The sequence below is a fragment of the Lagenorhynchus albirostris genome, chromosome 14, assembly GCF_949774975.1.
Source record: "Lagenorhynchus albirostris chromosome 14, mLagAlb1.1, whole genome shotgun sequence".
Taxonomy (NCBI): Eukaryota; Metazoa; Chordata; class Mammalia; order Artiodactyla; family Delphinidae; genus Lagenorhynchus; species Lagenorhynchus albirostris.
In genome coordinates this window covers 72,319,131-72,345,954 of record NC_083108.1, presented here as the reverse complement: position 1 = coordinate 72,345,954, position 26,824 = coordinate 72,319,131, and the positions used below count along the sequence as shown (strand labels likewise).

The following is a 26,824-nucleotide window of genomic DNA, read 5'->3' as shown; positions in this document are numbered from 1 at the left end:
TTCCACACTTAACTTTTCAAAAACAAATTTTCTGTAATATGTTTTGTCTTTTACACTTTCCAGTTTTTGCAGGTCAGGATGCTAATAAAAATAAACAGTTTGAGGAAATTCGATGAGTGTTATCATATTTGGAAATATCAGGGTTTCTAAAAAATAAAACATTTCATGCTTCACTCTTAGTGATGTGACAGCACTTATGTGGAAATCCATCCATTGCACGTTAAGTTGGGTCATACCTAAGTTCACCAAAATATCCAGGTACCAAAAGCAACACTGAAGCAAATATATTATAAAGGAATATAAAAACGATGAAAATGTGAGGCTTAGTAACTAAGAGCAAACACTTTAGAGTTAGACAGCATCATAGTATCACGTCCTAGTGTATACTAGTGTTATATACCAGCATTATAGGGTCATTGTGGGGATTAAATGAGATGTCATAAAGGATTTAAGGAATTAAATGCTAAATATATTCTAGCCACTATTATTATAGTATGAAGCAGAATAAACTAAATAATAAGCTTCTTAGAAGTCCGAGGGTTTTTATATCTTTGCTTTGATGAGTTTTGAATCCTGCCACTAATTTCCATGTGGGGAGGTACTTGTTCATTCTTCTTAGCTTAGGGTTGACCTGTCTCGAATGGCTTTAAATCAGCAATTTTCGAAGTGTGGTTCGTCAACTCCTGAGGTCCCAAAGAGCCTTTCAGAGGGTCAAGGAAGGAAGCACTATTTTCATAATAATTGCAATGATAGTAATTCTAATTTTATTAATAAGAGTAAAACTAATTTCATAATCTCATATTTTATTTCATAATTTCATGTTAGTAGACATAATACTAATTGTCTAATACTATTTTTGTTTTTCACTGTGTTGACATTGGCATTGGTAATGCAAAAGGAATAGTGGGTAAGTAACTCTACTGATACCTTAGCATGATTCATGACAGTGGTACCAAAGCGAGTTATTCTTCACTACTATGTGCTCACAAGAAGAAGAAGAAGAAAGCTAATTTCATTTAAAAATGTGCCTGATGAAGCAGTACTTTTATTAAATCCCAATGCTTGAGTACACATCTTTTTAATATTCCATGTGATGAAATGGAAAGTACCGATAAAGCACTTCTGCTGCATACCTAAGTATGTTGTTGTCTTGAGATAAAGCCCTTGTACCATCATTTGAATTAGGAGTTGAACTAGTCACGTTTTTCATGGAACACCGTTTTTACTTGAATGAATGATAGACAGACTTTGGTATTCAGATTTGGGTATCTGGCAGATATTTACTCAAAAATGAATGTACCACCCTTTCTGGCAGTGACAACCTCCCCACGAGAACGTGCCTCTCGCAAAGGATCCCCTTCATCCCTCTCCAGAGGAGAAGAGGAAACACAAGAAGAAGCACCTGGTGCAAAGCCCCAATTCCTATTTCATGGATGTGAAATACCCAGGATGCTATAAAATCACAACCATCTTTAGCCATGCACAAACAGTAGTTTTTTGTGTTGGCTGCTTTACTGTCCTCTGCCAGCCTACAGGAGGAATAGTAAGGCTTACAGAAGGATGCTCCTTTAGACAGAAGCAGCACTAAAAGCACCCTGAATCAAAATGAATGGGAAACCATCCCAATAAACACATTTTGGATTAAAAAAAAAAGAATGTACCAAGTCTGTCACTTCAAGGAAAACAATAGACACTATGGTTACCAATGATAAAACTGGAGCTTTCCAGTAGAAATAAGAATTTTGGAAAACTCATACACACCTCAGTGAGCTTGATAGCTTGCCAATACATAAAGACCTTTCTGATGAGATCAGTGGTTATATTAATGAATGGTATTTTAAAATATATATAGTATAATGACATGTGACAATATTTGGAAGATCTGCATAACTCAGTGAACCAATATTTTCCCAATGACTGATACATACTTTTAAAGAATCAATCACACATGGGCAAAAGATCCATTCAAAGCGAAAGGTAGATCAGTGGATTTTCTTGATGTGGTTTTAGATTCCACCTTGCAACTAACCTTTAAGAAGCTATCACTTGCCGAGTTTTGGTGTATTATCAAAGAAAAATATCTTCAACAATCAGAAAAGGCTATTAAAATATTCCTCCTTTTCCCAATTGCATCTTTGTGAGACCAGATTCTCTCCATATATTTCAACCAAAACAAAACATCACCACATTGAATGGAGAGGCAGATATAAAAGTCCATTTTCTACTGTTAAGCCAAACATTAGAGATTTAGAAAAATGAAAAACAATGCCTTTCTTCTTGCTCATTTTTTTTTGGAGGGGAATATATATTTTTCATTAAATACATTATGTTAAGATTTAACAGGTTTATTTTAAATATTTAAAATAAAAATTAAAATTTTTTCTGTTTTAATTTTTAATACAGTAAATATCAATATCTAAACCTATATAAAGTTTTTTGATATCTTTGATGATTTTTAAGAGTGTAAAGAGGTTCTGAGACCAAAAAGTATAAGAACCACTATTCTAAATAGTTCTCCAAACTTGGGCTGGTCTCCTTTGACTATTCACAAGAAGATAGTACTTAGGGCCAAACCTGTAGTAGAAAATGATCACTTCCTAGTCCGGTTAGGCAGGGGAACATTGTGAAGAAGGATCCTCAGAAATTAGAGTTAGCATTGTAATAGTTCATTCTCACAGTAACAGGCAAGTCTAATAGAGTAGGACCATCGAGTTTAAGGAAGGCAAGAAAAAGACCTTTAGGGAAAGACGGGCTGCAAGTCTGCATCAGGAAAAATAAATAGCTGAAACAAACGACTTTGAATTAGGAATTCTGTTTGCTCTTGATATGTGTGTCCCTAATCTATTTATAGGAGTAACTCTCCTTTCCTGATCAAAAAAGACAAAAGGGATTCTTCAGTTGGGTCTCACCATGGGCCCACAATTTCTGCTCAAGAGGGCATAATAAAAAGTGTGAGAACAATGCATTGTTGGAATGGTACCATGGTCAACTTTCAAAATTTAGCTCTAAGACTGATGTGGGAACCCCTCTATGGTCTGTCTCCTTTTCAGTCAACAAGAGAACAAAGTCAGCCCTGAGGCTCAGGACCTTTAGGATTCTGACCTTCAGCCTGAGGGTAGAAGGTGATGTATATACCTGAGTATTGTTTAGGCTCTGAATTTAATAAGGACAAAAAGCCATGAGAAACCATTTGACTCATTTCAGCCGCTCAGTGTCCTGAAATATTCCATCTTACTGTAATGAAAAGAATCAAAATACGATCTAACTCAAAAATGGGTTGTTGTCCAAGAGGAAAGGGAATAGTGACCAATTCTAGCTTCAGATGGGATTGTTTCTGAAAATAGAAGACAGAGCATTACCAATGAGGTCAAAGCAAGAACTGACTGGAATCACCCAGTAGGTTCTTCAGTCCTTGGTTTGATCATTGCAGTAAGCTTTCCCGATAGCACCTTGGATATCGACACAGGCCATCTTGATCACAAATTTACCTTCCTCAACACTTATATGTGAGGAAAGTAAAGAATAACGATATATATGTGAACCCTGGAGTCAGCCTGTCTGGATCTGATCCTGTATTTCTCAAGGCCTCAATTTCCTCCTCTGTAAAATGAGAAGAGTGATAGTACTGACTTTTAAGATTCTTGAGAGGATTATCTAAGATAATGCGTATAAAGCACTTAACACAAGACATGGCACATACTAAGCGCCTAATAAACGGAAGTTATCATGGAGCGTCTTTGCTTCGTTATTTCCATCTGTGAGCAGTTTTTTCCGTTGTTTCTCAACATAACCCCTTTCTTTCGGGGCTGCTGATCTCTGAGGCATCTGGTCCCTTATATCCCTGAGTCATCATCATTGAGATGCTGGGTTTCTGAAGTCATCCCTCCTACTGCTCTCTAGGGCTCCCTCTCTTGACTGCTTAGCTCTCACGGGGGCTCAGACCCACAAGCCGTGGCTGCAAGTCTCTGTCGGGCTTGGCCACCCGTCTTGGAGAAATGTCCTCAGTCCCCTTGGTGATCACCTAAGACTGAGACCCATTGGACCCAGAGAAACGCCCCAGCCCTGAAGCGGGAGTGAGGCGGGGGGTGGGGCCGTCCCCTAAGGTGAGAACAAGGCTAGGGGCGAGGCCGTGCTCGGAGGTGCGCGCGAGGCCACACCCCGAGGTGAGCGTGCTGGGGGCGGAGCCACACCGGGTAGACGTGAGGCCGGGGGCGCGGCCGCGTCGGGGAGCCGCCCGGACAGTTAAGCATGCGCCAGCTGTCTCCACGGGCGGCGCGCGCAGCCGCCGCCGGGCGTGAGGCAGCGCAGGGGTTAAGGCCGTCGGCGCCACCTGGGCGCCGCTGAGGAGACCCACGAGCCGGCGAATCGCGCGCTGGCGCGGCGAACAGGTGCCCGTGCGCGTCAGGCGCCGGCAAGGGGCGGGGAGAGGGGGCGCGGCCGGAAGCCCCGGGCGGGGTGCGGCCGTCCGGGTGAACTGGAGGAGCTGAGGCAGTCAGGAAGGAGCTCGTTGGGCTGCGCGGCGCGCGATGTGGAGCCGCCGCCTCGGCCCCTGCAGCAGCCGCTGTCGCCGCCGCTGCTGCTGGGGCTGCCGCCGAGCCGAGGGACATGGAGCGCGGCTGCAGAGAGCGGCCACCGGCAGCAGCAGCAGCGAGCGTCGCAGCGACAGCGGAGTGCCGCCCGCCCCGTGAGGCGCTGCCCGGCCAGCGGCGGCAGCGGGAGCAGCAGCAACAGGGTGGTTGAAAAGCCGGCGGCGGCGTTCCTCCTCGCAACCGCCCTTCCCGCTTCGCCTCCCCTCACTCTTCGCTTTCTCAGCCTTCCCTTTGCCACCCCGTCTTCCTCCCCAGCGCTCGCGGAGCAGCTGAGCCCGGGGGCGGGGGAAGGGGGCGCGTGCCGCCGGAGCGGGGGAGGGGCGGGGCGGCGCGCGCCGCGCCCAGGGCTCTCGGAGACCCGGGGGGCGCGTGCCGCGGCGTGAGGAGAGGCGCGGGGCGGTGCGACGGGGCCCCTCCCCCTTGCAGCCTGGCGCGCGCCGGCCGGGCCGCACCGCTGCGGGCTCCGCGCGCGCGGGCCATGTCCGCCTTTTGCCTGGGCTTGGCTGGCCGCGCTTCAGCACCCGCAGAGCCGGACAGCGCCTGCTGCATGGAGCTGCCCGCCGCGGCCGCGGACGCAGTCGGGAATCCAGCCGCAGCCGCCGCCGCCCTTGTCTCCTTCCCCGGGGGCCCCGGGGAGCTGGAACTGGCGTTAGAGGAGGAGCTGGCGCTGCTGGCGGCCGGGGAACGGCCGTCCGACCCCGGAGAGCATCCTCAGGCCGAGCCCGGGCCTCCAGCCGAGGGGGCCGAACTGCAGCCGCCGCCCGCCCAGGATCCCGAGCTGCTGTCGGTGATCCGGCAGAAGGAGAAGGATCTGGTCTTGGCGGCCCGACTGGGCAAGGCACTGCTCGAGAGGAACCAGGACATGAGCCGGCAGTACGAGCAGATGCACAAGGAGCTGACAGATAAGCTGGAGGTGAGGACGTCCCTTCTGGGATGGGTGGGAAGCGGGGGGTGGGGGGGAGCCCAGGTACCCGCCTGCCGGCCCTCGGTAGCTTCGGGAGCCACTCACCCACCCCACCCCATCCCATCCCACCTTTCTTGCTCATCCTCCCTCACAGAAAACCACCTGGAAGCGGGGTAGCATGGAGGGTTTTGGATTATCAGACGAGGGCATTCATTGAACCCACCTGGCTTTCCCACCCTACTCACAGCAAACGGGTCTATGCACGGCTCCAAATACTGTGGGCCGTTCTGTATACGTACTGTACACAGCATCTAAAATAGAGTTTACAGTATGACATTTATTTGTACAGCACTGAGGTGATGTCCACACACAGAGAAATTAGCAAGTCGTGAAGCATTTAAAATATGCTCCATGTTTTCAGAGAAGTAGTTAATCGCTAATCAGGGTGTTAGCCTAAAGCGTTTCAGCTTTGGAGTTAAGGCCTCCAGATGCCCTTGTCTTAACTTCCCGGCAGCTCAGAGTTGTGGGAAACAAGTGCCCCTAAAGGAGCTTTATATAGCCTTCAAATAGTTAAGGATTAGGAAGTATGGTTCCATTGCAGAAATCAGGTGAGCCTGCGCTCCGCATGTGACCACTGGTTGTGGATTTGATTTGGACCTCAGTATTTATATGTATTTAAACAGTACTTTTCTGTTTCTGTTCTGGGTCTCACACATGCAGTTGGTTCGCCAAATGCAACCTGTGAGAACCATACAACTTTAACCATTGTTATAAATACCCCTTAAAGTGTCTGTAAGATTTCTGCCACTTCTCTGGACCAAAGTCTTTTGCAGCTATGCCTGTTTGTTTTCTTGACCTTAACTAGAAAAGGGCCTTGAAAGTGGTACAGGTTGCCACCATTTATAAAAATTAGATTTTTTTTTTTAAAGTGGGGGTAGGGGAGGTGCATCATGGCAGTGGGGATGAGCTTATCCTTTTCTGCCTGTGCATTTACCGTTGTTACCCAGTTTGGTTGCAACCAGTTCTTTTTATTCTTAGTTAGAAGAGAAAAGTACAGCCGTGAATGAGGTCCATATCACTGCTGCGGGTCAGACAGTCAGAATGTAGATTCAGAAACTTTTCTATAATAAGAAGTGTGTCTGTATTCCAACGACATATCAAAAGTAAATCAGGGAAGAAAAAAAGGAAACCACTGTAACCCTGTAGTTCAGTTGGCCTCTTAACTAGGTCTGCCAGTCGATGAACTCCTGAGATACCTCTCTGAAAAGTGGTTTGTGAAACCTATAGGTAGACTGCCAAAAAGCAGCCCAGTGAATTGAATTGTTTAATTTTCACTTGAAGTAGAGGTCTAGGAATAAAAGGGTGTCTTTTTTTTTTTAAAGAGATTTGATTACAGGCTCTATATACAAGTACTACTGCAGAGATTTATGCTTGTGATTTGAAATTCCTTCAGTGAGGGACTTGATTAAAGAGACAGCTAACTTGAAAGGAACATCATATCAGTCAGTTTGATTAGTGATAGATTTCAGGGTAATCCTGAGTGTGCAGTTATACACATCCTGGTTTCCATTTGGAACCTTTATACATGTCTTCAGCAAAGGAAAAAGATATTCAAATTCTGTAACAAGAAAGGTTCTATTGTAAAAGAATAAATTACATTTGACTTTTTGCTGTTGACTTGATAGTAATAAAATAGTTTAAAACTCTTATTAAACTTTAAAAAAATCTTCACTCCTCTCAGGTCAGCATATGAACTCTAGTGTTAAAAGTTTATTTTTAATTTCTGGAAGTTGGTTGCACAACAGTATGAATGTACTTAGCACTACTAAACCAACAGTACACTTAAAAATGGTTAATATGGTAAATTCTATGTTATGTATGCCTTACCACAATTTGAAAAATAACTTTTAAAAAGTGAAATATTGATCACTAATCAATATTAATGAGTGATGAAGGGGTTCAGTTGTACAGTTTCTTCTAGGTATATCTGAAAATTATCATTAAAAGTTTTTGTTTTTTTTAAAAAAGTACACTTAAAATTATCAAGGTATTGTCGTTAGTTTCTTGTTAATTCTTTTAGTATTAATATGAGAGTGACAAATCTCATTATAACGGGACTATTTCATTTGATACCTGCAAGTGAGTTTTCCCTTGCAAATTACACCTGTAAGTATATTTTTTAAGCAGCTTAGATTTTAGAATGTCTGCTTGAACAAATTCTTTCTAAAGTTTAATACAACCACTCTGCTAGATTTTCAATTAAATTCAACATTTAGGAGTAGAGAACCAGCCATTACTTTAAAAAACATTTGTAATTTTCTACAAACTATCAGACAGTGGAGTCAAACACATTTTCTCACGGGTTAGTTTGAAAGATAAACACGAGAGGACTCTGAGAGAATGTTGGTTTGACTATTAAATAATGAGACTGGTTTTGTTTTTGTCCCATCTGCTTACTTACTACTTCAAAATTGGCACCTTTCTAATTTCAGAACCAAGTCATTTTCAAGATCTTTTCTACTTATTCATTAGCTATTATTGAATACCTCTCCAGTTCTGTGCGCCAAACCCAAGATTGTGTTTTGTCATTTAAAACGTAAAGTACTTGATCTTACACTGCTCTCTCATTAAAGGCACACTCTTTAAAGTCTTTAAAGGTTAACATAGAAGTTTTTTAGTTAGGCATCTCTTAAAGATGAATGAAGATTCAATTTAATTTGAGAGATTGTAAGGTTTTGGTCATTTTTTTTCCACCCTTAAATTGACTATCCTGTATTTTATTCATTCCCTGAATTAGATTTTCACATGCTTAATTTTTTAATATAAATTTATTTATTTGTTTATTTTTGGCTGCATCCTTTATTTCGTTGCCGCGCTCATGCTTTCTCTAGTTGCAGTGAGTGGGGGCTACTCTTCATTGTGGTGCGCAGGCTTCTCATTGCAGTGGCTTCTCTTGTTGCAGAGCACGAGCTAGTTGTGGCTCGCGGGCTCTAGAGCACAGGCTCAGTAGTTGTGGCGCACGGGCTTCATTGCTCCGTGGCATGTGGGATCCTCCTGGACCAGGGATCGAACCCATGTTGCCTGCATTGGCAGGTGGATTCTTAACCACTGCGCCACCAGGGAAGCCCCTCATATGCTTAATTTTTCTTTTTAATGCCTTTAGATATTTTATTTCTTCTGCATCTACAGTTAGCCCTTTTGCTTTTAAAACATATCCAGCCAGGTCCTTAGTAGTTTCTTTTTTTTCCCCCAGAGTATGAACTAAGTAACTTGGGTTTATACACTTTTTTCTTCAGAGATTAAATCGTTGTTTAGTTTTTTAAAAATATGTTTTTAGGGCTTCCCTGGTGGCGCAGTGGTTGAGAGTCTGCCTGCAGATGGAGGGGACATGGGTTCGTGCCCTGGTCCAGGAAGATCCCACATGCCGCGGAGCGGCTGGGCCTGTGAGCCATGGCCGCTGAGCCTGTGCGTCCGGAGCCTGTGCTCCGCAACAGGAGAGGCCACAACAGTGAGAAGCCCGCATACGGCAAAAAAAAAAAAATATATATATATATGTTTTTAAAGTCCAGGATTCCCTTTTTTTCCCATTCTAGCTGAGAGTGAATTATCTCTTACTGCAGAGGTAATCTTTTTCCTCAATTACATTTTCTTCCCCCTTCCCTAGGCCAATTCTAATGATTCTAGCACTGTTTTCTTTTTTAAGAAGCAAAACAAGTAAGGGGAAAATGATTCATAATTGGGTAGTACATTTAGATAAGCAAACGCAGGGGTCCTTATTTGCATTCAGTGCTTGGTCCACTTAAAAAATAGTATTTTTCTTTGTATTTTTTAAGAACCATATCCTGAACCTGGAAGAATAGCACTGCTTTTTTGGTTCTTTGCAGAAATCCATTTCTGTAACAACCAATTTTAGGTGGGCTAATGATATTAACTTTTGTTTTTTCAGCGTTTTAAATAAATTTTTTAGAATGGTTTTAGATTTACAGAAATATTGGAAAGATGGTACAGCAGAGAGTTTCCATATGCCCTGCCCCCAGTTCCTCTATTATTAACATCTTACATTAGCATGGTATACTTGCCATAATTAATGAACCAATACTAATACATTATTGTTAGCTAATATCCTTAGTTTATTCAGATTTCTTTAGCCTTTGCCAAATGTCTTTTTCTGTTCCAGGATACCACCTTGCATTTAGTTTGTGTATCTTCTTAGTCTCCTCTTTCCTGTAACACTTTTAGACTTTCCTTGTTTTTGATGACCTTGATAGTTTTGACATTAACTTTTTTCTTTTTTTATTGAGGTATAATTGACATACATCATTATATTAGTTTCAGCTGTAGACATTACGTTTTAAAATACCATATAACCCCAAGAAGCAGGGAATACCATGGGCAGAGCCTGACCTCCACACTTGCTGATACTCTGCCTAGAGTTTACGGGTTAATTTAGCACTTAATTGAAAGTATAATTCTAGGAGAAACCTTTCTTTTCTCAGAGTAGACAAAAGGCTAAATTCTGTATGTTCATTAATAGGAAAGTCTTGATTTTTTTAATTAAAGTATTGGGAAACCTGAATTAGGAAGTTTGTCACTTGTGCAAAGAAATGTAAGGACAAAATAGACTGATCAGCACCACCTGTCCTCAACCCTGCCCCACCCCCCGCAAGTGGATTAGATTGTTTTAGTTGCTTGCTTGGGCTGTTCACTAACAGCTGTTTGCTGAATATTTTTAAGTCTCTCTGTTCTTTTAGAACACAAACCTAATTTATCTGGCCTCTCAGTACCACTGTGATTACTGAGTTCTTGCTGTTTCCTTCTGCTCAATCGTTTCCATTTTGGAAAAACTCAATAAAACCAAGTATCACAGTTTTAGGCTGGTAATTACCATTTACTTCTGCATTTCATCTTTCTGAAATTTGTATAGTGACTAAAACATTCTCATTTTTGGAAGTTTAGCAAAGTGAGGGAAGCGTAGAGCAGAAAATTTTCATGCTGAGGAGTACAAGTCCCTCTCTTGTCATTCCTTTTCCCCTGTGCTCAAAACTGAGGCTGTATAAAGTATAACTATAATGTGACTTTTTCAACAAATATACCAGAGTGGCTATATCAAAATTAATTATTCCCTTGAAGTGGTCAACTTTGGAGACTATATACACTTATTTCAGTGAAAACTGCCTTTGCTGATGTTCTCAGAATTTTAATTTTTCTGACTGCTCTGTCATGGTAAATTTGCATCTTTTGGGGGTAAATTAGACTTTCCGAAACATTTACAAGTCACTCAGAGAAAATTAGGGGAATAAAATGGCAAGATGAAATGAGATAATCTCTTTTTAGGCACATCTCAGATGTGAAGTAATGGGACTGATATTCTTGTATAACTATGCACTGGCCCTTAAAGCTTTCCAAAAGAAGCATTCCAAAAAACATTCGAAAGATGAGAACTTGGGTAGAATAAGCGTGTAGGTTCCCAAGGTGAAAAGATGTTTGAGTACTCTGAAGGTGACGATTCAAATGCTCATCTTAGCTTTTTGAGACAATCTCAGTGCTTGATATCAACCTTCAGTGCATCAGAATTTCCAGTAGAACCTAGATAGTTAGATAGATAGATAGATGCCTGCCTAGGCCTCATCTCATTCTTAACTGAATCACATCTTTGGAATTAGTATTTAGGTGGATATATTTTGAACAATTATACCAGAGATTTTCTGACAGCAACAAAAGTTGAGGACCATTGCTTTACATTTCATATATTCCCTGAGGTATAGCTTGGCTTTTTTGTACATACTAGGCTTTTTAAGTAGGAGAACATACTTTCCTCTGAAAAGACAAATTTGTATTTATCTCCCAGAAATAAAAAGATGTTCTTATTTCTTTCAATCCAAAAGAGTTCTTTTCTGTCGAGCTGCTACTTCAAACCATCTGTACTTTTCCTGCATACCATTTGTCACGCTGTACAATTTAATACTTTTATCAACCTCTCCCACTAGAATGGAAACTCCATAAAGGTAAGGACCATTATGTCAGTGGCTAGCCTATAACAGGCACTCAAGAATGAATGAAAAGATCAGAAATAAATATGCAAGGCTAATAAGTCATGATTTAATAAAGTGGGCCTGAATCTGAACTTGCCTTAATGATTTTGAAATACAGTGCTATATATAGCAGGAAATATTGAGTTGTGATTTAGAGCATTAAACAAAGTCAAGTGACTAAGACACAAATCCCAGCTCTCCCTTGAGCTTGTTATTGAATCTCTTATCTTCTGCTGCTTCATTTGTAAGAAAAGGTGGTTAATCTGAAGCATCTCTGGAGTTCTTTCTAGCTCTGAAAATTCTGTGATTCTAAGTACCTGCTATTATGCCAGGCATAATAGATGACAGCAAAAGAAATTTTCTTAAGGACTCATTTTAAGTTGTTTAAATGTATATTTCACCAATTAACGGATGATTTACTAAATTTCAAGTGAGTTCCTAAGTCTAGAACCCCCATTCCTAAGGATAAGAGTAAACATTAAGTATTATCGGTAGGAATGGCATTCTGTTTGTGAAATCAGCCTTCCCTGCTCTGGAAGAAGGGAATATTTTTGCAGCTGTGTAATGGGCAACTTCTCCTACGTGGCAGAGTGTTTTGTTGTGCTGACTGACTAGGAAAAAGAAAAGTTAGAAGAGTGTGAAAATAGAAAAATGAAAGGATCTGGATTTTTTTTTTTAATATTTATTTATTTCTTTGGCTGCACCAGGTCTTCGGTGCCGTATGTGGGATCTTAGTTGCGGCATGTGGGGTGTTGTTGCCTGACCAGGGACTGAACCTGGGCCCCCTGCATTGGGAACGCGTAGTCTTAGCCACTGGACCACCAGGGAAGTCCCTGGAAATTTTAATGGTTTTAAAATCCTCTTCATTTTTCACCCAGCACTTAGAGCAAGAGAAACACGAACTAAGAAGACGATTTGAGAACCGAGAAGGGGAGTGGGAAGGGCGTGTGTCCGAGCTGGAGAGTGATGTGAAACAGCTTCAGGATGAGTTGGAGAGGCAGCAGGTTCATCTACGGGAAGCAGATCGAGAAAAAACACGGGCTGTCCAGGAATTATCAGAACAGAACCAAAGGTTATTGGATCAACTCAGCAGGGTGAGTCACAAGTTAAGAATTTATGGTATAAAATACTAAAAGTTGAAACAGAGTTTCTGTGTAATGTCAACCATATATAAGGTAAGAGTAGTTCTGATTTTTGTTGCCTTTGGTATTGATATCAACAAATGAAGTATTTTTCACCTATAAGAATTTCAGCTGTGGTGAACTAGGTGTCAGGAGCAAAGACCCTTGCCTGTCATTAGTCAGCTGTGGGACTTTGGCAGTCACTTAACTTGGGAGTTTTCTCATTTTTAAAATGTAAGAGTTTGCTTAGTGATTCGATGTTCCTTATATCTCTACAAGTCTGTGATTCTTTTACCTAGCGAAAGTCTGTCACTGGTAAAATTATGTTAATGCATTTAGTTCAAATGTTAAATGGTGCCACCTTTAAATTGAAAAGCTTAGGGAAATTTTCTAGAGCAAATGATTTTCATTGGTACTACATTTGCGAATGTACACTCCTTCTTATTCTTTAAATATGAAGGGAGGTATGTGTATCTGTACATAAAATTTGTTCTCTTTATTTCCACATTAAGTAAAGGTTTTCTATTTGTACCTTTATAGGGTGGTGTCATGGATGTATTAATTAACCGAAGTCAAGGTTGTAGAATCATTGCAAAGAAGGAGTTTGAGGGCTGAGTAGGTGGAAATCTAATTTAAATACAGAACATACTTTTTAACAAATGCAGGAATGTTGTTTATGCCCTGGTCTCTAAAGCCACCTACTTTTGAAAATTAAGAGCTAGATTTACTATCATACCTCAAACCTTCTTACAAGTTGAAAATAAAATGAGTTCAGTTACCAGAGGAAAAAGAACTACTCTGATAAAATCCCTAAGCACAAACCTTCACAGGAGAGCACTGCCCTTGTCTGCATGGTTAGTGTTTGATGCTTAAGTCTCTGGGAAAGGCTTAGCTAGGGCAGCATGTGAAGTTATTTTACTAGTTTTTGTCATAGTTGCTTCCCATGCGAACCCTGAGACCGGTCAAAACCTTCATGCCTCACAGGGAAGTGTAAAGTAAATGCTACCACTAGAGAAACGGAGAGAAAAAAGGAGAGGTATGGAAGGAGTGAGTGGAACAGGGTATCTTGAGGGAGATTGGGGGGGCAGGGGAGAGACAGAAGGAGAGAGATGCCTGATAACTTGGAAAATAGCTAGTTGCAGGAGCTATCAGAACGTGAAGGTGAGAATTCAGGTGGTAGGTGGAGCTAAAGATCTTGCCTGCAGGTTTCTCATCTAGGGAATCAAATCACCATTTGACTGGCTGGAAGGGAAGAGCTGGACAAGTTCTTCAAGAAGACATTATAGGGCCAGCTCAGTAGCCTTTCTGACTCAGTTCTAAAACTTTTTTTAGCAACCGGGAAGGGAATCTGTATCCTTGTAAGATTTTATAGGTTTTTTGGGGGGGGTTAAAATAAATTTATTTATTTTTGGCTGCGTTGGGTCTTCATTGCTGCGCGCGGACTTTTCTCTAGTTGCAGCAAGCGGGGGCTACTTGGCGAGTGGGGGCTACTCTTGGTTGCGGTGCACGGGCTTCTCATTGCGGTGGCTTCTCTTGTGGAGCACGGGCTTCAGTAGTGTGGCTCGCAGGCTCTAGAGTGCAGCCTCAGTAGTTGTGGCTCACGGGGTTAGTTGCTCCGCGGCATGTGGGATCTTCCCAGACCAGGGCTCGAACCTATGTCCCCTGCATTGGGAAGCGGATTCTTAACCACTGCGCCACCAGGGAACTCCAAGATTTTATATGTTTTTGAGGCTTTATTCATTATTCATGAAAGATTAACCAAATAGGCCTGGCCAGATTGATTTATTTGTTCAAAAAAAATTCATAATTATTCTGAACTAGTGTTTCTTAATGGTGACTTACGAAAGGAATACAACAAACCAGAACAATTTAAGAGGAAATTATTTCTTGGGAGCTAAGTTCATGTTACAAAATAACGTGAGCAGAAGCTGACTCAACTCTGCTTTCTGATCTGGTGAAAGATAGGTAGCCAGAGAAAGCAAATATTAATATGACATAGCAAGAGCACTGAGCTTGGAATGTTGAATCTTGACTCTGCTTCTCATTAACTGGGTGATCTTGTTTGTGCTTCCCTTTCCTTATTTTTATTTTTTATTAAAAAAAAATTATTTGGCTGTACCAGGTCTTAGTTGCAGCATGTGGGATCTTTAGTTGCGGCACGCGGGATCTTTAGTTGTGGCATGCGAATTCTTAGTTGTGGCATGCGAATTCTTAGTTGTGGCATGTGGGATCTAGTTCCCTGACCAGGGATCAAACCCGGGCCCCCTGCACTGGGAGCGTGGAGTCTTAGCCACTGGACCACCAGGGAAGTCCCCCTTTCCTTATACTTATTTTTTTAAATTATTTCTTTAAATTTATTTTTGGCTGCGTTGGGTCTTCATTGCTGCGCACAGGCTTCCTCTAGTTGCGGCGAGTGGGGGCTACTCTTTGTTGCAGTGCAAGGGCTTCTCATTGCGGTGGCTTCTCTTGTTGTGGAGGCAGGGTGAGCCCCCTTCCCCACCAGGGAAGCCCCCTTTCTTTATCCTTAAAATGGAGGTTGGGGGGCTTCCCTGGTGGCGCAGTGGTTGAGAATCCGCCTGCCAATGCAGGGGACGCGGGTTCGTGCCCCGTTCCAGGAGGGTCCCACGTGCCGCAGAGCGGCTGGGCCCGTGAGCCATGGCCGCTGAGCCTGCGCGTCCGGAGCCTGTGCTCCGCAACGGGAGAGGCCACAACAGTGAGAGGCCCGCGTACCACAAAAAAAAAAAAAAAAAAAAAAATGGAGGTTGGGGACTTCCCTGGTGGCGCAGTGGTTAAGAATCCACCTGCCAATGCAGGGGACACAGGTTTGAGCGCTGGTCCGGGAAGATCCCACATGCCGTGGAGCAACTAAGCCCATGTGCCACAGCTATCGAGCCTGTGCTCTAGAGCCTGCACAGCAACAAAGACCCAATGCAGCCAAAAATAAATAAAATAAATAAAATTTAAAAATAAATAAATAGAATGGAGGTAAAAATTTGTACCTCATGCAAGTACTGTTGAAATGAAAATGAGGTAATGTGTTTATGTTAAGCAGAATATGAAGTTAATATGTTTCCGTGTTGATGGTTATTTTACTAAGGGAGTATCTTTATAGTTGAGGTTCCTCTGCCTAATTTCTCTGTAGAAAATACTGATAAGCTGTTCCCAAAGGAATATAGGAGGATAACATTTCCACTAAATCTAGATTCTTGTTATCCTCTCTGGCCTTGAATGTAGGCCCTTGGTGAGTTTTGCGGCTTTTTTTCCCTTTCTCTTTTTAAGCAGGCCAAGCCCCTTGGGTTTCCATCAGCCGCCAGTTTAGATTGCATTTTATTATCATTTTATTAACTGGGTATTCAGGAACTAGAGGAATTGGGTACTTTGAAGTGAATTAAGATTCTCCTAGGACAAGTTAACAACCAGCAAAAGTAGTAGAAGGCCATGCTTTTCTAACAATGTATATAATGTGTTTTTATAAGCATGAAATGTATAATATCTAAAATGTAGTATATTTCTGTGATGCTTTTGTCCAAAGTATTTTTTATTGAAGTATAGTTGATTTATTTGTCCAAAGTATTTTTAAATGTATTTCTTTGCTGCCATGTTTTTTTGTTTTTGTTTTTAAATAACTGCTTTATTGAGATAGAATTCATATACCATAACATTTACTTTTTAAAAGTGTACATCACCACTATCTAAGTATACAATAGAACATTTCACACCCCCCAAAAAAGGAAGCCTGTACCCATTAGCAGTCACTCCTCATTCCACCTAACACCCTATCTGACACCCTGACCCCCGGCAACCACTAATCTAGTTTTTGTCTCTATGGATTTGTCTGTTCTGGACATTTCATGTAAATAGAATCATACATATGTGACTTTTTGTGACTGACTTCTTTCCCTTAGCATAATGTTTTCAGGGTTCATCCACATTGTAGCATATATCAATACTTCATTTTTATGGTTGAAGAATATTCCATTGCATGGATATAACACATTTTGTTTATTGATTCATTAACTGATGGACATTTGGGTTGTTTCCACTTTTTGGCTTTTATGAATAAGACTGCCATACACATTCATGTTCAAGTGTTTGTGTGATCAACGTTCTTTTCAGCTCTAAATTAGGATGCTGTGAGCATATGTATCCCATAAGCTTCTGGATCCTCATTATGATGAAGGAAGGGATGGGTACTGTTGTAATTTTATAGCTGAGAAAACTTGAGGGACAGAAAGATATGTGACTTAATTAAGGCTCCTCCGGTTCAAGACTGATGAAGGTTCCTGTGCCTCAATTTCAAATTTCTGAGGCAGCAATTAAGGTCACAGACTTTGGAGCCCAGACAGCCCTGGGACCAGACACCATCTCTGCTATTTACTAGCTGAGTGAGTATGGGAAAGTTTTTCCACTTTTTAAAATCGTAGTTTCCTCCTCTGTATAATGGAAACAATTACACTATTACTATTATCTGATGCTGTTATGAGGACTAAATGAGTTAATGTTTGTAAAGCTCTAACCACAATGTCTAGCATACAGTGAGTGCTCAATAAATGGTAGCCATCATAATTATCATGTCCTCCTCATGTAGATGAGATTTCTGCATCTTGTCCAATGTTTATTCTCTAATTTGAGAGAGTGGAAGAATCTGAAGTGTCCCCAGCACATATTGGCATGTAAAAATATTTTGTTTAGTAGTCAAATCTCTACTCAAAAATATTTGTGTAAAATTGACCCTCCTAGGAGTTGAGTCAGGTTTATTCTATAGCACCTAGAACCAACACTGCTGCATATATCCTGGGGATACCCTTATCCCAGGCCATTTGCTCATTTGGACAAAATGCCCTCTAAATTCTCTTCTAGCTCCTAAATTTCCGTGAGACTCATTTTTGTGAACCTCAGGTTGACACATCTGGAGAGAGTATAATTCACTTTTTAAGTTAGAAAGTCATACTATGATAGCGTTGACAGTGGGGGTGTAGGACATGTTAAACACTTATCCTCCGAACTATATCAAAAGTAGAAAGAATACAGTGGGCCTTACTTTCAAGAGGAAAGGCGAGATATGGGCCATGCTTGTTGCCTAAGAAGAAGGAGACATAAATGCTTAACATGGAGGTTTTTTGAGAATCCTTCTGATACATAAATATAACAGCGTTTTTAGCAGAAACTTCCAGAGCCTGCAGATGATTTTCTCCACAACAGCAGCAGCTAAGATACCAGAGTTCTGATTGGTATTAGAGTCCTGAAGTGGTTATTCACTAATTTAAGCTACTACAGTTTGTAACACAGTTTAGGCATTATAGAAAGTTCTGTTTATATCCTTCACCTATTATTGGTGTGTAAGAGGTTTTTTTTTACACATTCTTGATGGTATTATATTTTCATTTTGCTTATGGACTCTTTTACCAAACAGAGGTGTGTTCTTTTAGTGAAGTCAAATTTATTAATCATTTCCTTTATGATTTGACTTTTGTGTTTTGCTTAAGCCTGTCCTCCAGGTCATGATGATATTTTCCTGTATTAATTATAATTATATTAATTATAAAAATTTAAGACTTGTTTTTTACATTTAGATCTTTAATCTGTCTAGAATTTAGTTTTTACTATGATATGACATAGGAGTCCAGCTGTGTTTTCTGTGTGATTTATTGTCTTAGCACTGTCTATATCCCCATGAATTTCTAATGCTGTGTGGATTTTTTAATGGAAAAAAAATCGTAACATTTAGTCTTGACTGAAGAGCCAAGGTAACTTAAAATAAAAAATTTAGAGGGTTATATAAAACTATTATTTTGCTAGGGCTGTTGTAGCAAAGTACCACAGACTGAATGGCTTAAACAACAGGAAATTATTGTCTCACAGTTCTGGGGGCTGGAGGTTCAAAATCAAGGTGTTGTAAATATTGTTTCCTTTTGAGGGCTATGAGGGAAGGATCCACTCCAGGTTGCTCTCCTTGCCTTGTAATAGATGGCCGTCTTCCCCCTGTGTCTCCTCCCTCCTTGTATATCTGTCTCTGTTTCCAGATTTCTTCTCCTTATAAGAACACCAGTCATACTGGATTAGGGCCCAGCCTAATGACCTGTTTGTTTTTAAATTTTTAATTACATAGTTGTATAGTTGATTTACAATGTTGTGTTAGTTTCTGGTGTATAGCAAAGTGATTCAGTTATATATGCATATTCTTTTTCATATTCTCTTTCATTATGGTTTATTATAGGATATTTAAGTATAGTTCACTACGCTATGCAGTAGGACCTTGTTTATCTATTTTATATACAGTATTCTGCATCTGCTAATCCTAAACTCCTAATTTATCCCTCCCCCACCCCCCTTCCTCTTTGGTAACCGTTAGTTTGTTTCCATGTCTGTGAGTCTGTTTCTGTTTCATAAATAATTTCATTTGTCTCATATTTTAGATTTCACATATAAGTTATATAATATGGTCTTTCTCTTTCTGACTTCACTTAGTATGATAATCTCTAGGTTCATCCACGTTGCTACAAATGGTGTTATTTCATTCTTTTTTATGGCTGAGTAGTATTCCATCATGTATATACACCACATCTATTTTTTTTTAATTGAAGTATAGTTGATTTACAGCGTTGCTACAAATGGCGTTACTTCATTCTTTTTTTTTGCAGTACACGGGCCTTTCACTGTTGTGGCCTCTCCCGTTGCGGAGCACAGGCTCCGGACGCGCAGGCCCAGCAGCCATGGCTCACAGGACTAGCCGCTCCGCGGCACGTGGGATCTTCCCGGACCGGGGCACAAACCCGTGTCCCCTGCATCAGCAGGCAGATCCTCAACCACTGCACCACCAGGGAAGCCCTATTTCATTCTTTTTTATGGCTGAGTAGTATTCCATCGTGTATATACACCACATCTATTTTTTTAAATTGAAGTATAGTTGATTTACAATTTTGTGTTAATTTCTGCTGTACAGCAAAGTGATTCAGTTATACATATATATACATTCTTTTTTTATATTCTTTTCCATTATGGTTTATCATAAGATACTGAATATAGTTCCCTGTGCTATACAGTAGGACCTTGTTGTTTATCCATTCTATGTATAAAAGCTTAACATTTGCTAACCCCAACCTCCCACTCCATCCCTTCCCCAACCCCATCCCTCTTGGCAGCCGCCAATCTGTTCTCTATGTCCGTGATTCTGTTTCTTTTTCATAGATAGGTTCATTTGTGTCATATTTTAGATTCCATGTGTAAGTGACATCATATGGTGTTTGTCTTTCTGACTTACTTCACTTAGTATGATAATCTCTAGTTGCATCCATGTTGCTGCAAATGGCATTATTTTGTTCTTTTTTATGGCCAAGTAGTATTTCCTTGTATATATGTACCACATCTTCTTTATCCATTCATCTGTCAATGAACATTTAGGTTGTTACCATGTCTTGACTATTGTGAACAGTGCTGCTATGAACAGAGGGGTGCATGTATCTTTTTGAATTATAGTTTTGTCTGGATGTAGGCCCAGGAGTGGGATTGTTGGATCATATGGTAACTCTGTTTTTGGTTTTCTGAAGAATCTCCGTACTGTTTTCCACAGTGGCTGCACCAAATTACATTCCCACCAACAATGTAGGAGGGTTTCCCTCTTCTCCATACCCTCTCCAGCATTTGTTATTTGTAGACTTTTTTTGTCGTTATTTGTAGACTTTTTAATGACAGCCATTCTGACTGGTGTGAGGTGGTACCTCATTGTAGTTTTGATGTGCATTTCTGTAATAATTAGGAATGTTGAGCATCTTTTCATGTGCCTATTGGCCATCTGTATATCTTCTTTGGAGAAGTGTCTATTTAGGTCCTCTGCCAATTTTTCGATTGGGTTTTTTTGTTGTTGAATTGTATGAGCAGTTTGTATATTTTGGAAATTAAGCCCTTGTAATGACCTCTTTTTAATATGATTACCTCTGAAAAGGCTCTATCTACAAGTAAGGTCACATTCTGAGGTATTGAGGTTTGGAGTTCAACATATGAATTTCAACCCATAACAACCATTTTGGGGTGTTTTTTTGCCAACAGGTTCAACTCTTGGTTCTTAGTACTGTCTGTGTTGGGGGTGTTCACAGTGGTGCCACTTTCTGTTTTTTTTGTGTGTGTGTGGCTGTGTTGGGTCTTCGTTGCTGCGTGTGGGCTTTCTCTAGTTGTGGCAAGCAGGGGCTACTCTTCGTTGCGGTGCAAGGGCTTCTCATTGCGGTGGCTTCTCTTGTTGTGCAGCACGTGGCTTCAGTAGTTGCAGTACATGGGCTCAGGAGTTGTGACGTGCAGGCTCAGTAGTTGTGGCTCGCGGGACCTAGAGCGCAGGCTCAGTAGTTGTGGCGCACGGGCTTAGTTGCTCCACGGCATGTGGGATCTTCCCAGACCAGGGATCGACCCTGTGTCCCCTGCATTGGCAGGCGGATTCTTAACCACTGTGCCACCAGGGAAGTCCCTGGTGCCACTTTCTTTGTGGGTTGCATACACTCAATAACATATTTACTCACCAAAGATGCTTATGCCTGTGACCATACAGCTAAGGTCTACCATGACCAATCCAATGGGGAGAGATTTAGAACCTTTAATTTTATTATTTGAAAAAGTCCCAGATTCACCTCCCTCCTACTTTTCCTCTCATGACTAACTGGCATTCAGATCTTCTGTGTAGACTAATGAAACCTTTATTATTATTTTTTTTTAGATTTTTTTTTTTTTCCCGGCCACACTGTGTAGCCTGTGGGATTCTAGTTCCCTGACCAGGGATTGAACCCACACCCCCTGCATTGGAAGTGCAGAGTCTTAACCACTGGACTGCCAGGGAAGTCCCTAGATCTTTTTTAATTCAACATTTGGCAAATACTTAATTGAGCAAGGCACAGGGGATATAGTGGGAAACACGAGACTTCTGTTGTGTGAAGCTAGTAGGAAGAAAGATTTAAATAACTAAAGAAATCCACAAGATAATTATAGATTGTAATAGGTACTATAAAGGATGATGTGATGGCAAATGACCAGAAAGAAGAGCGTGACTTTAGAAAGGATAGGTAGGGAAGGTTTCTCTGAGGAGGTAACATTTGAGATGAGACCTGCAGGGGAATCAGCCATAGAAGAGTCAGGGGAACAGGGTTCTTTGATGGATCCTGTTAGATTGTACACTCTCTGAGTATAGAGATCACATCTGCATTGTTTATCGTTATAAACAAGCAACTAGTAGAGTGGGCATTCAATAAAAGATTGTTGGTTGTTATTTTTTTTCTTGACTAGGGTACCTAATAAAGAAATTAGAACTCTGTTTTTCTGAAGATTACACTACCCCTCCCCCCTCCATGCACTCCATAGAAGAGCACTCTAGACTGTTTCAGACTCACTGTTATGCCACATGTGTACTATGTGAAAACCAGTGGTCGAAGGAACCATGCATGTCAGCACTGTGACGGGCAGGTTGTAGATAATGGTGACCCAGTTGCCTAGAAATCTAGTGTTGTCTTCATAGATACTCCTTCTGTAATTGTATGAAACCCCAAACTTCCATGAATTGAGAAGAGTGACTATGGAATGGACAGAGCTTTTTTTGTGTATTGATGTAAAACCTGCAAGTACTTTGGCGTTGTGCTGTGTCTCTCTGGTGGTCTGTAGATTGGTCAGTTACCGAGTGACTGGCCCTGTAGTCCTCTGACCTTGCTGGTGGAGAGGGAAATGAGCATTTTCGCTTTTACCAAAAAGTTCTCTTGGGGAGTTCCATGGTGGCATAGTGGTTAGGGTTCTGGGCTTTCACTGCTGCAGACCAGGTTCAGTCTCTGGTCAGGGACCTGAGATCCTGCAAGCTGTGCGGTGCAGCCAAAAAAAAAAAATAGTTCTCTTGTCTCATGGGATGGTTGGCCATTATTTGGGTATCATTATGGCTTTCCCTCCTTTGCTGGGTGCATATAATCTGGACAAAACTGTCTCCAACTGTCTGTCATCTTTTCTTAGAACCCCAAATTGTCCAAAGTATAAAGAAGGAGGCAGTCAGAGGTTTTCTTTGGAAAGCTGTATAGTGAGTGCTCTTGAACAGAGCCTCATCGAGGATGTATAGTTGCTCAGTGTACAGCCCTGGATGTAAAACTCTTGAGAATTCACCTTAAAGACCATTTTTCCCCTTCTTATTATTGTTTTAGTACTGTGCTATATTCTTTTACTTTTTATTTTCCCAGGGCCTTCCCTATGAGTTCCTTCCCCCTTCATTGCAGCTCTACAAGTGTCTCTAACAAACCTCTGCCTGGTTCCTTACATCCAGAATTGTGGTCATATGCCTAGTCACTATGGCTTTGGGTTACTATCTAATTGTGCCAACAGGAGAAGCAATATTTGGGGCAATATGCAAGAAGGACTGTTCCAAAGGCTGCGTGAAGCCAAAAAAAGGTTGTTACTGTAGAATCAGAGATAGGGAAGGAGATAAAAAGAATTCAACAGAAAGTTAGGCCTAGGTCCAAGGCCAGGAGAAACCAAAGCCTGCATTTTTAAACTTGAAGGGCTTAGGCCAAGAAATACCTGGAGGAATAGTCTGAAGATTGGTGATGGAGAAGTTGAAATGAAGGAACAAAGATTCACTTGCAGCTCAGGTGAAACCAGGCAGTTTGAAATCTATGTCTCTGAAAGCCTGGCACTCAGTAGGGTATTCTTTTTGTGAAACTTGGTTTTTCTGTCTAGGAGAGGTGTGGCTTCTTAAGAAGCTAAGCCTTATTGAATATCCCTTAGTAGATATTCAGGAATTTCAATTTTGCCTCTGCCTTAAATTTCCACTTACAGGTTTTTAAATTAAGAAAATATGTGTATACATTGTTTTTTTCCAACGGCAAAAAGAATGCATGTTCATGGTAAAATGAAATTCAGACAATACAGAAATGTTTGATGTAAACAGTGAAAATTCTTGATTCTCCATCAAAGAAAGTGCTAATGACAGTTTGGTGTTAATTCTTTTGTATTTTTACATACACACACACACACACACACACACACACACTCACATGCATAATTTTTCTATTTATTTTTGCTTTTTTTCTCAAATAGAATGGTTTTGTTCATTTTTTTTTACTTAGTAGATCTTAGACTTTTTTTTATATTTTTAATGTTTGAATATAGTATTGCTTGTACATATGGATGTACCATAATTAGTGTAACCATTTCCTATTGAAGAGCATGTGCACTGGTTACAGTATTTTACTGTTACAAACACTGTTGCAGTGAACATCCTTGTTCATATATCTTTGCACTCATATTATCATTTGTCTATGATGGGTTCCTAGAAGTGGGATGTCTAGGTCAAAAGATATGTACATTTAAGATTTTAATAGATATTACCATATTGCCCACCAAAAATGTTTCAGTAGTCTGTACTCACCCTACCATTTATCTTTGTTAAGGCTGAAGAACCTATCATTCTGCGTGCATATGTAGTAAAACTATAAAGAAAACTGAGGTGTTTTTCATCACAAAAGTCGGGATACTGGTTCCCTGAGGAGTGAGGTGGGGAGGAGGAGTGGGGCAGGGAGGAGCAGTGGAAGAGGATGTTTGTCATCATGGAATGGTGCTAGGGGAGGAGGCTTCTGGTATGTTCTACTTCTTGACCTTGGTGATAATTACATGGGTGTTTATTTTACAATTATTTGTTAAACAGTACATACGTGTTTTATGTATTTGTCTTTATATGTGTTATATTTTGCAATAAAAAGAAAAAACCAGGCTAAAATGTGAAGTGTTGACGAACTATGGCCCACAGACCAAATTTAGCTGCTGCCTATTTTTGTAAATAAAGTTTTATCGGAATGCAGCCACACCCATTTATTTTCATACTGTCTGTGGCTGCTTTCATGCTACGATGGCAGAGTTGAGAAGTTGTGACAGAGACTGTATGGCCCTTTTAAGAACAAAGTTTGCCAACCTCTGCTCTATGTAATTGAGCTAGAATAAATTAAAAGTTAGATGGAGAGGAGCTTCCCTGGTGGCACAGTGGTTAAGAACCTGCCTGCCAACGCAGGGGACATGGGTTTGAGCCCTGGTCCAGGAAGATCCCACATGCTGTGGAGCAACTAAGCCCGTGTGCCACAACTACTGAGCCTGCACTCTAGAGCCCGTGAGCCACAACTACTGAGCCCGTGCACCTAGAGCCTGTGCTCCACAAGAGAAGCCACCACAAGAAGAAGCCCGCGCACCACAACGAAGAGTAGCCCCCACTCGCGGCAACTAGAGAAGGCCCACGTGCAGCAACAAAGACCCAATGCAACCAAAAATAAATTTAAAAAAATAAAGTTAGATGGAGATATCCAATTATGCTATAATTTTTTTTTTTTTTTTTTTTGGTACGCAGGCCTCTCACTGCTGTGCCTTCTCCCGTTGTGGAGTACAGGCTCCGGACGCGCAGGCTCCGGACGCGCAGGCTCAGCGGCCATGGCTCACGGGCCCAGCCGCTCCGCGGCATGTGGGATCTTCCCGGACCAGGGCACGAACCCGTGTCCCCTGAATCGGCAAGCGGACTCTCAACCACTGCGCCACCAGGGAAGCCCCTATAATTTATTTTTAATCAGAAAAAATACTCTAGGCAATTGTGTATTTATAATCATAATAGTTGCAATTATACCCTATAATTTGATAAATAAAAACTAAAACATCATATAAAAAAAAATCACTCATTTAACCAATATTAATAATGTGCATCTACTATGTATGATGGTACTCTACTGGGTAACAGAGATAATTCAGTGAAGAATATACAGGTCTGTATCCCCAGGGTGAGCACCAGTTGCCTCCTGCCTCTCCAGGAGACTCTTCCGTATCAGGGTTCAATGTGTGGACCAGAACCCAGTGTGTAGATCCAACATTCTCTGATGTTGAAAGAGAATTTGGTACAAGGCAGCTCTAACTCACTTTCACCCTAACTGAATTAAAGTTGATTCAGCTTTAAGAAACAAAAAAAAAGAAAGTACATAAAAACTGCAAATCAGGTAGTGATAACTAGCTAGGAGTAAAATAAAGCCAGGTAAGGGAGAGAAAGTGGTGGCTGTAGGGACAGTTCAATTTTTGATAGAGTTGTCAGGAAAGAATCTTTGAAGAGGTGAAGTTTGAGGAGACACCTGATAGAAGAGCATTCCAAACAAAGAGAACAGCCTTTAAAAGCCTAGGAATGAATGGAAAGCAGGCTGATGTGACCAGGGTGCAGTCAGCTTAGGAAGAGTGTAGGAGGTGAGGTCAAAGGGAAGTAGTCAGTGGTCAGATGATGTAGGGCCTTTCCCGCCATGATACAGATTTGGGGTTTTATTTAGTGTGCTTCAAAGCCAGTGATGGGTTTTTGGCAGGGGAGCATCATGACCTGATTGTAACTGTTTTTAAAAGATTACTCTAGGGCTTCCCTGGTGGCGCAGTGGTTGAGAGTCTGCCTGCCAATGCAGGGGACACGGGTTCGTGCCCCGGTCCGGGAAGATCCCACATGCCGCGGAGCGGCTAGGCCCGTGAGCCATGGCTGCTGAGCCTGCGCGTCCGGAGCCTGTGCTCCACAACAGGAGAGACCACAACAGTGAGAGGCCTGCGTGCCGCCAAAAAAAAAAAAAAGATTACTTTAGGGGCTTCCCTGGTGGCACAGTGGTTAAGAATCCGCCTGCCAATGCAGCGGACATGGGTTCGAGCCCTGGTCCAGGAAGATCCCACATGCCGTGGAGCAGCTAAGCCCGTGCACCACAACCACTGAGCCTGCACTCTAGAGCCCGTGAGCCACAACTACTGAGCCTATGTGCTACAACTACTGAAGCCCACGTGCCTAGAGCCCGTGCTCCGCGACAAGAGAAGCCACCTCAATGAGAAGCCCACACACCGCAATGAAGAGCAGCCCCTGCTTACTGCAACTAGAGAAAGCCCGTGCGCAGCAAGGAAGACCCAAGGCAGATTACTCTAGCTATCGCAGGAGAATGGATTATAGGGGCCAGGGGTGCAAGCATAGAGGTCAGGGAAGAAGCCACTCACCAGTGGAGATTTGGCAGTAGCTTTGATAATAGAGGTGGTGAGAAGGGTTCGATGGGATGTATGTTTTGAAGGTATAATAGAACCAACCAGGAATTTTTTTTTTTTTTTTTTTTTTTGCGGTATGCGGGCCTCTCACTGTTGTGGCCTCTCCCGTTGCGGAGCACAGGCTCCGGACGCGCAGGCTCA

The 26,824-nt window shown here is 41.6% G+C and overlaps 1 protein-coding gene across 3 annotated transcripts in view; it reads left to right on the top strand.

Annotated features, from left to right (window-relative positions):
- Positions 1-4,467: 4,467 nt before the first annotated feature.
- LOC132504251 (BICD family-like cargo adapter 1) overlaps positions 4,468-26,824 on the top strand; it is a 95,192-nt gene continuing 72,835 nt past the window's right edge. For all 3 annotated transcript variants that reach the window (XM_060121448.1, XM_060121447.1, XM_060121449.1), the window contains exons 1-2: positions 4,468-5,502; positions 12,404-12,619. In XM_060121448.1, coding sequence (XP_059977431.1) covers positions 5,068-5,502; positions 12,404-12,619 — 651 coding nt within the window. In that variant the 5' untranslated portion in view covers positions 4,468-5,067. The remainder of the gene's footprint in view (positions 5,503-12,403; positions 12,620-26,824) is intronic.